General features: G+C 38.0%; 1 protein-coding gene and 1 pseudogene across 1 annotated transcript; one reads left to right on the plus strand and one right to left on the minus strand.

The window, feature by feature from the left end:
- The first annotated feature begins 3,749 nt into the window (after positions 1 to 3,749).
- LOC123002291 (uncharacterized protein CXorf51A-like) lies at positions 3,750 to 4,290 on the plus strand. Its single transcript, XM_044392439.1, has 2 exons — positions 3,750 to 3,872; positions 4,066 to 4,290. The coding sequence occupies exons 1-2, from the start codon at positions 3,750 to 3,752 to the stop codon at positions 4,288 to 4,290; spliced, it is 348 nt and encodes a 115-aa protein (XP_044248374.1).
- Positions 4,291 to 7,004: 2,714 nt separating this feature from the next.
- Positions 7,005 to 8,310, minus strand: LOC113241862 (tRNA pseudouridine(38/39) synthase-like; annotated as a pseudogene).
- Positions 8,311 to 14,865: the final 6,555 nt, after the last annotated feature.

Raw genomic sequence — 14,865 nt, forward strand, 5'->3', positions numbered from 1 at the left:
TGTCACTGCAAATGGCAAGATTTCATTCTTTTTTATGACTCAATAATATTTCATTGTATACATATATCACATCTTCTTTATCTATTCATCCATCGATGGGCACTTGAGCTGCTTCCATTATTTGGCTATTGTAAATAATGTTACCATAAACACAGGGGGGCATGTATCTCTTTGAATTACTGTTTTTGTGTATTCTTTAGATAAATACCCAGTAGTGTGACTGCTGGATCATATGATAGTTCTATTTTTAACTTTTTGAGGAACCTCCATATGGTTTTCCAAAATGACCGCACCAGTTTGTATTCCCACCAATAGTGTATGAGGGTTCCTTTTTCTCTACATCTTCGCCAAAACCTGTTGTTTCTTGTTGATTTTAGCCATTCCTACAGGTGTGAGGGGCTATCGCATTGTAGTCTTGATTTGCATTTCTGTTATTGTAAGTGATGATGAACATCTTTTCAGATACATGATTATTTTAATTTTTAATTAAATTCAATTTAGCCAGGGTGCCTGGGTGGTTCAGTCAGTTAAGTGTCTCCCTTTGGCTCTGGTCATGATCCCAGGGTCCTGGGATTGAGTCCCTTATTGGGCCCCCTGCTCAGCAGAGAGCCTGCTTCTCCCTCTCCCTCTGCTGCTCCCCCTGCTTGTGCTCACTTCCCCCCGCCTTGTCAAATGATAAAATATTTAAAAATAAATTCAATTTAGTTAACATATACTGTATTATTAGTTTCAGAAGTAGAATTTAGTAGTTCATCAGTTGCATGTAACACCCAGTGCTTATTACATCAAGTGCCCTCCTTAAATCCCATCACTCAATTACTCCATCCCCCCACCCCCCTCCCCTTCAGCAACCCTCAGTTTGTTTCCTAGAGTTAAGAGTCTCTTACGGTTTTTTAAAAAGCTTCTCCCAAAAACTGAGAACAGTTAGAAACTTCTTTAACAGGATTAAGTCTCCATAGCAAAAACAAAACATCTCCTAATTACTGTTAACACATTAGGCACATGACCTTCAGATTATAAATATCTGATATTGCCTCTACATTCAACCTAGTACTGGAGGCCATGATCGATGAATACCCCCTAAAAATAAAAGGTATATGATAAAGATATCACCACATATCAGATGGTATAACAAAATCGGATACACATGAAGGATTTATGTTCAAAGTATATCAAAGACAAATTTCACAAACAAGGAATTAATATCCAAAAACTACAAAGTAATGATGGAATCAACATGAAAAAAGACAAGAAATCCAATAATGAGAAATATTAATAACCAAAAAACAATTTTAAAAACAGAAAATCTGAATTGCTTCATAACTAATAATCACAGAAGTAAAAGGAGATTGTGTTATCAATCAAATTTCTTTAAAAATTAAAAGTTGGATAATACTAAGTATTAGTTATCATTCGCTGTATAAAAAAATTACCCCAAAATGTAGTGGCTTAAAACACCAAACTCTATTATCTCAGAGTTTCTATGGGTCAAGAACCTGCGTGTAGCTTAGCTGGGGCCTCTGGCCCTTGATCTCTTACAAGGCTACATCATCTCAAGTCTCATTTGGAAAGGACCAACTTCCCAGTCCCCTAATCTGGTTGTTGATAGGATTCAGTTCCTTGTGGTTTGTACACAGAGGGCTCAGTTCCTCAGGAGGTGTTCCTTGAGATGTGAGCCTTTACACTGATCATCTCACAAAAGCTTTCATCAGAATGAGAAAATGAGAGGGTAAGAGAGATTGTCAGCAAAAAAGAGTTATAGTAAGAGGGAACCTCATTATGTTAATAATTAATAACATCCCACTACTTTTGCTGGTTTCTATGGATTCTATTCATTAGAAGCAAGTCACTAGATATATCCTACGCTCAAGGGTAGTGGATTACACAAAAGTGTGAACATCAGAAGGCTGGAGTCATTGGGAGCCATATCAGAAGGTGCCTTCCCATACCAAGCATTAGTGAGTGTGTAGGAAAACAAGTCATAATTCTATTGGGAAGCTAGATTGGTACATGTTGGAAAACAATCTGGCAATAATTAGCAAAATTATTGCTTATATACTGAATGTCTGTGTCCCTCTAAAATTCATATGTTGAAGCTCTAATCCCCAATGTGATTGTATTTGGTGGTGGGGCTTTTGGGAGGTTATTAGGGTTAGAATAGGTCATGAGAGTGGGGCCTAATAATGTAATTAATGCCCTATTTAAAAAAAAAAGAGAGGAGATAGCTCTCTCTCACACATCAAGGAAGGCCATGTAAGGACATAAAAAGAGGGTCTTCATCAAGAACCCAACCATACTGACATCTTAATCTTGGACTTTCAGCTTCCAAAACTGTGAGAAATAAATGTTTCTTGTTTAAGCCAGCCAGTCTATAGTATTCTGTTATAGTAGCCCAAATGGACTAAAAATTACGTATATATCTCTCTCTTCCTCTGTCCCTCCTCCTGCTTGTGCTCTCTCTCTCAAATAAATAAAATCTTTAAAAAAAACCCAAAGAATTATGTGTATCTAGGACCTGGAAATTCTATTCTTGAGTGTATATCCCAGAGAAATATATGCAGAAGTCCGTAAGGGAACATGACTGAGGGTGTTCATTGCAGCATTGTTTGTAGGACTGGAGTGGAGAGCCAACACAGGTGCTCCTCAGAAGGGGAAATAATGGACAAGCAAAACTTGGTGCATGAATACTAATGGAATGTGATGCAACATTAGAAGCAGTGGACTGAAGATACATATAGCCATATAAGTCGAACTTAAAAGCATAGTGTTGAGTGCATAAGTTAAGAAAGAAGATCTGTGGCACAATACTATGCATTCAAACACCACATAATTAACAAGGCCACATATTTCACAAGAGAACAAACATACACAAGGATATAATTCAAACATCAGAGTAGAAGCCTAACGGTGGGAAGGAAATGAGTGTTGGGATCTAGGAAGAAGAAAAACAGATAAAATATAAAGATAAAATATAAATAAAAGAGAAAGAACCTTGCAAAACTCAATGACAATACCATGGTCAGAGTCCAAAAATAGAATAGAAGATAAAAGCAACCTTCATGGGTGGGCAGTTAATTCTAATCCCTGCCTGTAAAGTCGCAGAGCTGGCAGAAAATAATCTAATCAAGTTAGCAGCCTTTAATGCCAAATGCTCTAGGTAGAGAGCTTATTCATGGGAGCTTTTTGTTAGTTTGTAAGATAAGTCGTGTTTCCACTGATATTTAAATTCAGCCATATTGCTTTTGGAGGGATTTTAGGTAAAAAATCCCAAACACTAGCTAATAACTAAGGGTGGGACACAACAAAATAAACCACTGAGTAGGGGTGGCCTTAGAGAACAGATTGCAGGAAAGGTTCTTTCTCTACCATGTGCACTACTGCAATTGAACATGGGGATATGAGGAACAGTGGTAGTTGTTTGGAAAACTCTTTGGATGATGTTAAAGAAAAGCCCCCTTTCTCTAACCAAACCATTTTTGCCTCCTTATCATTTCCCCTCCCACCCAGATGTGTCAGGAATGGTACTTTGAAATGTCAGAGCCACATTTTGGCCTCCCTAGCAACCTCCCCAACACAGAGTAGTGTCATAAGTAGTGCTTTGTGATGTCTGAGCCCCACCTTAGCCACCATTGGCTGGGGGAGAGCCTAGCTGACCAATCAAAGCTGAAGGGATGGTGCTCATTGTCCTGGGAAGAGTTAAAAGCAGTAGAATAGTTAGGAGGCCTGGGGTAGACCACTGGGAAGTCAATATGTCCACAGTAACCAGGAAACTACCACAGCCCAATCAGGATATGGAGCAACCAACCTCAAGTTCCGAAGAGAGGAAGAAGATGAAGACTCCCTATAAACCCAGGTCCAGAGGTGGTGGCAAGGTAAGACGACCCCACCCAAGCTGCTCTTTTCTTCATTGATTTCCCCCTCTCCCAAGAATCTTAACCTTTGCTCACCTGGCACAAACTCCTTCCTCAGCCCAGACATCTTCTCATGATGCCCCCTTTTCTATCAATACCCCCTCCTTTTCCCCTAAGTCAATGCCCTTTTGGCCTCACTCTGTTGTTGTTCCAGGTACTGAAGACAACCCTGAAGGTGAAAAGACCCCTTCACAGGAGTTTGAGTAAAAAAGTCTCAGAAAAAACTACCAACCCTGTAAGAAAGCCTAAAAAAGCTAGAACACCACTCTTCGGTCACTACCACAGACTGAACGAGACGCTGAAGCAAAATGAGCCACAGCAAGCCCAAGAGAAGGTGGAGAAGTCCACCACATCAAATGATGACCAGGGCAGCGAGTAACTCCAGAGTGAGGCCAGAGACTTCGGTAATATCTGCTAAGTCTCCAGAGGTCCGGTGGCTGAGAAATGGCTAATCATGTAGACGTTGATTTTTACAGCACCAGGGTACACTTGATGGTACCTAAAATAAAGCCAACCTGTTGTGGAAACTTGTGTTTCTAGGAGTTCTCTCATGGTGGGATCAGGGAGGGAAGGGGAGAGACAGTAGTGCAAAAAGGAAGAAACATGGGGTAGTGTCGGGTTGGGGGCCGGTCTGGCAGGATCACAGTTAACCTGATCGTGGGAATAAAGACTGGGTCAGGACTGAGCACTGAAGACAAATTTCCTCCTTAACACTTGACGTAATGGGCAAGATGAAAAAGGGCCTGGTGTTTCTGCCTTTGTGAGGTGGGGGGCGGGGGCGGGAATGACGTCAAAGTGTAGATTGCAAGACCCTATATGGGGTGAGGTGTGTGGGTGGCAGGGCCATCCCCAAAGCTGAACAAGGAAAGAACTTCCAGGCCGCTGACCTCACTGTGGTGTTTGTTACATTTTACCCTATAATGTCAACAACTAAAAGTCCTCAGGAGGGCCAAAAATCTTACCCTAATAAAAGTGACTAAAAGCACCCTAAAGATGAAAATAATGGTGATTGGAAGCCACAAACCCAACACTGATGAGCCCACTTTCTTAAGAAACAGTGTGGCGCAGTGACCTTCCAAGGGCAGGGCGGTGGGAACAGTCTGCCTTCAGGGCAGGCAATAAAGGAGGGCACTGTCTACAGAGAATTCTAAACACTTGGAGGGGAGACTGTCTTTTATTTATTCTCTCACAGTTGTTCTTTTCTGAAGACATGATCACCGTAAATGAGTTTATTGAAGTATAATTGACGTATAATTGCACGTGCTTAAAGTGACAGCTTGAGGAGGTTGACCCTATGTATACACTGTTAAACCATCACCAGGATCATGAGAGAACACATGCATCCCCCCAAGTTTCCTCCTGCCCCTCGGTAGTTGCTCCCTCCTATCCCTCCCTGTACCCCCATCCTCAGATAACTACTGATTTGCTTGCTAGCTCTATGGATTGTACTCATTCCATTAATATAAAATGCTACAAAATGTAAACCTTACTCATTTTTAATCCAACTTTTTTCACTCAGTATAATTTACGTGAGAACCATCAATGTTCTTGTGTACATCAATATTACATTTTTAGGTTATGATTGCTTTGTTGAGAATTTAGTAGCATTTAAAGGATGCTCCACAGTTACTTTTTTTTTAATTTTGAGATTATAAATTTACATGCAGTTGTAAGAAATAGAAAGATGCCTTATACCCTTAACCTTATCCCCGCTCCAAAGGTAACATCTTGCATGTCTAAAGAATATCAAAATCAGGAAGGTAAGATTGATATGATAGAGTTACCTTATTCAGAGTTCACCAGTTACACATGCACTAGTTTGCGTGTGTGTGTGTGTGTGTGTGTGTGTGTGTGTGTTTAGTTCTGTGCCACTTTATCACCTGTATAGTTTCCTGGGACTCCACTGTAGTCAAGACACAGAAAAATTCCATCATAAGGATTCCTCTTGCTATTCATTCATCACAGCCACGTCCTCCCTCACCCCTGGAAGCCAGTAATTTGCTCATCTCCATAATTTTGTCATTACGAGAATGTTACATAAATAGAATCATTCAGTATGTAACTTTTTGTGATCGGCTTTTACATTCAGCATAAATCCCTTGAGAGCCATTCAAGTTGTTGTATGTATCAACATCTTTTTTCCTCCATTGCTGAGTAATATTGCATAGTGTGAATGTACCACAGTTTGTTAAACCATTCATTTATCGAAGGACATTTTGGTTTTGATTTCTGGAATTACAAATAAAGCTGATACAATCATTCCTGGATAGGTTTTTCTGTGAACTTAAAGTTTTCATTTCTCAGGGATGAATGTCCAAGAGCAACTGCTGGCTCATGTGTTAACGGCAAGCTTAGTTTTGTAAGAAACTACCATACATTTTTTCCCCCAGAATGGCTATACCATTTTATATTCCCACCAGCAATCTCTGAATGATACTTTCTCTGCATTCCCACCAGCATTTGGTGTTACCATTAAACAAAAAAAATTTAAGTCATTCTGGTGCCTGTATAGTGATACCTCATTGAAGTTTTCATTTGCATTTCACTGATGGTTAATGTTGAACATCTTATGTGTTCATTTGTCATCTGTATATCTTCTTCGTTGAAATTTCTATTCATGTCTGTAGCCCATTTTCTTTCTTGACACTTGCATGATCAAGCTTTAATGAATTTGAACACAAGGCACTGTTTCCAGGTGTACATAAATATATCTCCATTTTACAACTGTTTTTTGCTTCCTCTACTTCTATCGTTTTGGACACTGATAAGAAAATCCTCAAACTCTTATTTAAGCAACGAGAACTTCTTTAATAGGACTTTATGACTTCTTTCTAAGAGCTGATCATCTGAATTTCTGGGACTTCTTACAGTAAATATTTTGTTTATATTTCCTTTCTATATTAAATATTTGTTTATATTTCCTTTCTACCCACCTACCACTAGCTGGTTATTGCCTCCCAGATTCTGGCAAGTTGTTTATAGTTAAATAAAACCTTTTTGGTTTGGGGGGTTTTTTCCCCAATGAAATAAATATGGGTGCTCAATGCATCCCCTAATTATAAAATACTGGATTGGGGTTCCTACCCTTGACATTTATGATGATTTATTAGGGACTTGTTGTGTGTGCGTTCTCATTCCTACTACAAAAGCACAGGTCTGCTTTATGACAGGGGGCTTAATATTTCTCCATTCTATCAACTCCGTCCATCTTTGGTCCTGCCAATATCCTTTGGGGTACTGCAACAGAGTCCAGTCCTTGCAGAATATAACATGTGAATCTTAACTGCACTTTTAGCCTATACCGTTAAAGGTGGGTGACATTGAACTCCTGACCCTCCCACTCATAGATCCACTTGATATTTTCAAACTTAAAGTCCTATAAGACTAGAGAAAATTCTACATCCATACTGTATTGAGGTTTCTGGGGATTTTTCATCTCTGTTCAGCAGCTCGTCAATAATCTCTAGCTTCTCCATTCCTCGGCCAATCAGAAAGAAGATAACCATCATACAACAGGCTTAATGATAAAGGAATCTCTGGCCAATCACTGCAAACTGAAATAACTAGAAAGGTTCTTGCAGTTTAATTCTGTCTCTCCTCACCCAGGATCTGACCTATTGGCTGTACTTGAGCAGACAGAAAAGCCCTCTGAAAATTAATCATTCCACTGGCTACAGCCATTTTACACAAGTTTCTGAAATCATATGTGCCAACATACCTCTGAGCCACATAATTCATGGTTATAGTATCTAAATCAGCATAAAGGAAAAAATAGCAGTAAGCCTTCTCAAGACAGCTGAACCTAGTACTGAAACTGGGTTCGACCGAAGCCCAGGCCAGTATATGCATGTCTGGAGGGAACACCTGATGGAAAATGCAGCTATGATGAATTTTTTAGCAACCTTGTGGACTTCTTTATATTAAAATCCTCTGAATCCTTGCCCTTGGAAAGTGAAAACAAAGGTCAAGAGAAATCAATTGTCCAAAGGCACTTAACACCCTTGTCCATTGACCCACATCAGCGAGAGTCGCACGTCTGTCTGCTTTCTCATGGTCAAGTCTTATAGAGCCTCAAACAGTTTCTCTTCAATAATATCGTTTGTGTTTTTCTGACTGGCAAAGCTCTAGTATCTCTAGCCCATACAGGCTGCTCTTAGGGCTACGTGGCTTTGGCCATTAGCACTGAAATCAAATGCACACTTACTTTTTCCAGTTCCGGAAGAATTTTCTCTAACGTTTGAGTTCTTGTTGTGTTGGCCTTTTCCTATTTAAGCCATTGCATCTCCTTCTCTACTTCTTGTACCCTTTTCTACGGGAGTTCCTCAGTTTAGTTTCTCACTATGTCATTTTCAACAATGATAGGACAACCCCAGAAATAAAAAAGAAATAAAGGAATCATACAGGTCCATCCTACCTGTTGATCAGAGCCGCACCTGTAGCTCTTTTTCCATTCTTTTTTTAATTCTGTAGCTTGCCTTTGGTCATCCTTATAGGCTCATTCAGAGAGCAGAAGTTGTTCATTCTGATGAGGGTCATTTTATGGATCACGCTTCTGGTGTCGGGTCTAAGAACTTTTCACCTGACCTTCAGTGCCGAACATCTCCTCTAAAATGTTACAGCTTTACATTTTGACCTATGATCCATTTTAACTGCGTTTTTGTATAAGGTATGTAATTTAGGCCAAAGTTTAGTTGTTTTACTATGGAGATCTAATTATTCCAGGACCACTTGTTAAAAAGGCCAATAGTTATTCTTCCTCCACTGAAGTGCTTTTGCACCTTTATCAAAAATAGTTGGGCATATTGGTTTAGGTCTATTTCTGGGTTCTTTATTCTGTTGCGTTGACCTGTGTCCATCTCTCAGCGAACACTACAGGTGTCTTCATGCTGGTGGCTACATAGAAAGCCTTCATACCAAGTAGGATGATTCTTTCCAGTTTATTCTTCTACTCTGTGGTTTTGTTATCAGGTCATACTGGCATCATAAAATGAGATATAAAATGCCCCATCCTCTTGGATTTTGTGATAGAGATTATAAATTGGCTCTTTAAATGTTTGGTAGAATTTTCCAGTGAAATCACATGGGCCTGGATACTTTTTCTTCAGGACTTTCTTAAACTAAAAGTCAATCTCTTCATCAGTTATAAGATTAATTATATTGCCTATACAACTTGGTGGGGGGGGTTATAGTAATTTGTGGTTTTTCAAGGAATTGATCCATTTATTCTAAGTTTTCAAATTTATGAGCAGTTATTAACAGTATTCCCGTGTTATCCATTTAATAACTGTAGGATATGTAGTGATATTGGTCCTTGTCTTCTCTAATTTTATCTTTGCCAGTTTTGCATATAGTCTATCTTATTATATGTTCTGCAGACACATGAAACAAGTGTGTATTGTGCTGTTGAGTGGAATGTTCTGTTTACATAAATAAGATTCTGTTGGTCACTGTTGTTCAGTTGTTCCATTCTTCCTGATTTTGTCTAGTAGTTCCATCAGTCACTGAGTGTCGGGTGTGTGAAGTACAATGCTAACTATGGCTTAGTCTTTGTCTCCTTTCAACTATCAGCTTTTGTTTTATTTGGAAGCTCTGTGGTTTGCTTGATACACATTCAGAGTAGATATAACTTTGATACTTGTATAATCCTGTAATGGCTCTCTTTGCCTTTAGCAATTTTCTTGCTATGATGTCTACTTTATCTGATATTAATATAGCCATTCCTGCTTTTCATTTTTGTGGTAAAATATACCTGACATGAAATTTCCCACCTTAACCATTTCTAAGCACACATTTCAGTAATATTAAGCACATTTATGTCAGCAATCTCAAAACTTTCTATATTGCAAAACTGAACCTCTATACTCATTGACCAACTCCTAACTTCCTCCCCACCACAGTTCCTGATAAATGGCATTCTACTTTGTCTCTATGAATTTAGCAAATCTAGGTACCTCATATAAATGGAATCATACAGTATTTGTCTTTTTGTAATTGGCTTGTTTCACCTAGCATAATGCCCTCAAGGTTCACAGTGCCGTAGCATGTGTCAGAGTTTCCTCCGATTTAAAAGGCTGAATGACACCCATTGTACATATACACCACGTTTTATTTATCCATTCATCCATCAGTGGACACTCGGGTTACTCCCACCATTTGCCTGTTGTGAATAATGCTGCTATAAATGTGGGTATACAAATATGTCTTCCACCCTGCTTATAATTCTTTTGTGTATATACCCAAAGTTCCTGGATCACACAATTCTATTTTTAATTTTAAAAAATTAATTCCTGTATAATTTCGTGTTACATTAATTTCAGGTGTGCAATATAGTGACTCAACAGTTCTATACATTACTCCGTGCTCATCAAGATAACTGCTCTTAATCCCCTTCCTCTATTTCATCCATCCCCAACCCATCTCCCATCTGGCAACCACAGTGTGTTCTCTATTAAGAGTGTTGTCGTTTTCTTTGTTTTGTCTCTTAAATTCCACATGAGTGAAATGCTATGGCATTTGTCTTTTTCTGACTGACTTAGCATTATACCCTCTAGATCCATTTATGTTGTTGCAAATGACAGGATCTTGTCCTTTTTATGGCTGAGTAATATTCCATTGCATATATACGTCACATCTTTACCCATTCATCTATCAATAGGCACTCAGGTTGTTTCCATATCTTGGCTGTTGTAAATAATGCTGCAATGGACACAGGGCTGCATGTATCTTTTCAAATTAGTGTTTTCATTGTTTTGGATAAATACCCAGATGTGAAACTGCTGGATCGTATGATGGTTAGATCTTTATAACCATTTTTTTGAGGAACCTCCACACGGTTTCCCACAGTGGCTGCACCAATTTACATTGCCACCAACAGTGTACCCCTTTACTCCACATTATGCTGTGCTGAGATTGAGCACTTGGGGTTGTTGAAGAGTTTTTCCTCAATAATTGTCCTCTGTCTCAGCTTTTGGTTGAGACAGAGACATCGGCTCCATACGGGGAGTCTCTCTCTCCATGATTTTGCCAGTTAGCTAGTGGTAATTGTTGTTGCTTGTTATTCATTGGTAAGTTAGCAGTATGGAGTGAGGGTTCTCTATTCTAGTCCAATCTCAGTCTTAGTTAGGCCCCATGAGACTGGTCTTCAGAAGTGGCTTCTTCAGTGCTTCTAGCCCTATTCCCCATGATAGGCAGACTATCTTGTTATGTGTCTTCAGTGGGAGATAGATTCCACCTCATCTCCCAGCAGCAGATGCTTCCCACATAATTGTATCACCTAGAAATACACATTTTTATTTTGGGCAGGAAATAATGCCCACTAATCTTACCGGTAGGCAAGGTTACAGGCCTGAATGCACATGTGATTGTGTGCTATTAGTGGAAAGAGCAGTACACCCTGCAAAGTCCTTATAGGTCACACTTGGTTTGAAATTACTGCTTTGGATCCTGTGGATACGCTAGTAACTGAGTTATTAGTGCTATAGTTGCTGCCTAGAACATTCCAGGAGGATGGTGCTGGTCACTAGTTGCTACAGCCAGAGTCTTCTCTGACAGAATGTATTTGGTAAATAAAGTTCTATTCAATTACTGGTGATTGTTCACACACATGTGCCTGGAAAATATCACCAAAGGCAAAAGACCAGTGCATGGGGGGAACAGGTATATTTAGTGGACTGAGTAGAACAATCTTGCTAAAAAGCAACAGAAACATGGAAACCTCCTTCTCTCACTGCACACCCATTAACAGGGTAAGACGGAAGAATCACTTGATCTGCCTGTATAAAAATGGCCTCAATCATCTAGCAAACATGTATTCAGCACTTACCATGTGGCAAGCACGCTTCTGGGTGCTGGAAACTACAAAAATGACTACCAAATAATTGCCTAATTGAAAGGAAAGAGAGTCCTTTACAGCACCCTGAATTTCACCAAAACCCTTAGAATTCTTTAACACTGCCATCCTATCCAGGGACACCTGACTGGCTCGGTCAGTGGCACATGCCGACTCTTGATCCTGGGGTTGTGGGTTCAAGACCCATGTTGTGTATAGAGATTACTTCCAAAAAAAAAAAAAAAACAAAAACCTGCCATCACATCCAGTTTCAGAAGTGTGATACTGCCCCTCTAGTTCTCTGTCTTAACCCTATTCCTTTCGTTCCCGTCATCTAGCCAAGCCAGGCTGGCATTTTGAAATGTAATATTTATTCAGAATTAAGGGAGGACGCAGAAGAAGTACATAAGAATAAATCAGAAAGCAAAACCTTGCCAAACTTGCCAAGTCCCTATTCCAAATACAGTCACATTCCTAAGGACTGTGACAACTTCCCAGCGCCTGACCTTCGCTCCCCACCCTCGCCTACCTGCTATCTTATTCGCTCTCTCCAAGCACCAGCCAGCTGTTCCCGTTGTCATTCATCCAGAGAAATACAAGGAAATCATGTTTCAACTGCATGACTTGGTTTTAGTCTCCAGATGAAGAACCTACTTTTTCCAGAGGCAAATTATAAGACTGTGATGATTGATAACAAAAAATTCACCATTATTAAAAATAATTTTATTTCCTTTCAAATTCCTGACAGCTTATCTTGTGTTTTCTCTGATTCATAATTAGATTTTACCAAGTTGTCTATTTTCATTCTTTTCGATGTGCCAATGCTTGGATTAATTTTAATCTCTATTTTCAATGCAGTAATTCATGTTGCTAAATTTAATGATTCATTTCTCATGGTTCCTTTTGTTTGTTTTTTAACTTTTTGAATTACATCTTCAGTTCATTTGTTTTCATTCATTCTTCTTTAGTGATGAAACTTCTTTGGACTATGGATTTTCTCATATGTACAGTTTCTCTGCATTTAATAATACTAATAATTATTAAGTGCTTACTCTGTGCCATTTTTACAACTATTTTACATACAGTTGTTTAATCCTCTCAGTAACCTTATTGAGTAGGAAACTTTACAGAGGTGTTAGTTTTTGGTTTTCGTTTTCGTTTTTGTTTTTTGTATTTCCCTAAAACTATGCAAGTAGTAGATGGCAGAGCCAGCATTGGAATTCAGGCAATCTGTCAGCAGATCCTGTTTTCCAAACCATCATAATTTTAAAAGTAACCTATAGCATTTCCTGTATTTGCATTTGTCTTATGGAAAATTCTGATGAGGCCTTGTTGCCTAATTATGTCATTCTGGTACAAATCAAGATAAATAGCAATACCCTTGAGTCCTCAAAACTAACATCAGTTAGACTTTCTTTTAAAGTATCTATTAATAACATATAATATAATATTTATATATATTATATATTTATATATAATATATTTAATATATATAAATATATTATATATAAATATATAAATATACTTTTAAAGTATCTATTAATAACATATAATATAATATAATATTTATATATATAAATATATATTTATATATTAAATATATTTAATATATATATAAATATATATTTATATATTAAATATATTTAATATATTTATATATTAAATATATTTAATATATATATAAATATATATTTATATATTAAATATATTTAATATATATATAAAATAATATAATAAGTAACTATTTTGTGGAAATCTTAAATTGAATACAAAATAGTAAACTGTGAACTAGCTTTAAAATTTTCATTTTTCACTTTGCACTTCAGCATATGAACCCTGAAGCCTTTCCTGAATACCCCCAATACCTCCACTGTCTTTAGGTGGCTTCACCCAGCTTTTAGAAAAATTTCTGTTCCATGGGCTCTCTTAAATATTTTAACTGTATAATTGAATTTCCAAACGCAGCCTGCCAGTGATTAGAAGTGGGAAGATATTTTCAGTCTTAAAATAATTTCAAATGGCGAAATGTCCAAATTAACTTCCTATCAAATCTCCATCTTGGATAATTATGAAACTCATGATCTGGATTTACATCGATACTATACTCTTCAAAATTTAACCACTTTCCAAAGAAGCTAAATGAAGATTTTTGTGACCAATGGCATCTAAAACATTTTTCTTCTGCAAGTGGAAAAGAAACTACAGTGGAATATACAAATTTGCAATCAGTTCACGTGCAATTCAGTTAAATACTCATAACAACTCAGCAAACATTAACACTTATCTTTACGTGTGTGTGCTAAGATACGGCGAGGTTCAACGCTGTATAATTTGTTCCTTTCACTTAATCCTTATTCTCTTAGGGAGTTTGTATTTGTACATTTTATGGAGAATATGACTATCCAGCACCCTTTTAGGATACTACGCCTGAGCCCAACTTGTTCTGCCATTATTACTACCCAAAACTTATACCTTTTCCACGTTATAAAAATAAATGATCTTAAAACTACACACGGTATTGCCTAAAAACCAGTATTTACAGGAGGATTTGTGATGTTTTATCTAATCATCTGAATGGGGAGAACTGGAGACTAACACTCCAACCACTAAAATATGTTGCGAGATCTCTTTTCTACTACTTCCTTTGTTCTGTATCAGGAAATCCCTCTGGTACCATCTAGAAAAACATCTGCTACCCTTTTTGTCTTTACTGTTATCATTTCACTATTTGCTTTATTCCAGGCCAATATTGAGCAGAAATTGAAAGTGAGTGTACTCAAAATTAGTCCTTCAACTCATCCTCTTTTTTTAATATCAGAGAGTAGACAGAACTAAAACATCAATCAATGCTAAGTCAATAACCCTGGAAGAAAATGTTCTGTTTCTTGCTTCCCTAATCATCCTTCTTCTAATTACTTCCTGAACAAAATCTAACATTGAAGACCGTGGATGTGACCTTCATTTTGACTATCTTGGGTCAAATCATTTGGTATGTCAGCTCCCACTACTTGAAAACGTAATTTTGAAAGTGGCAGTCTAAGTGATTGCCCCTAAGCAAGGGCAGGGAGACTATGCCTCATCTCAGACCAATGGGGCTCTTGCTTCTCAGAGCCCCACATGAAAAGT

The sequence above is a fragment of the Ursus arctos genome, chromosome X (genome assembly GCF_023065955.2).
Source record: "Ursus arctos isolate Adak ecotype North America chromosome X, UrsArc2.0, whole genome shotgun sequence".
NCBI lineage: Eukaryota > Metazoa > Chordata > Mammalia > Carnivora > Ursidae > Ursus > Ursus arctos.

Bases quoted from the DNA above. Each gene is read 5' to 3' on its own strand.
- LOC123002291 (XM_044392439.1), top strand. From the start codon at position 3,750: ATGTCCACAGTAACCAGGAAACTACCACAGCCCAATCAGGATATGGAG. The intron at 3,873-4,065 runs GTAAGACGACCC...TTGTTGTTCCAG, and splicing joins GGTCCAGAGGTGGTGGCAAG to GTACTGAAGACAACCCTGAA.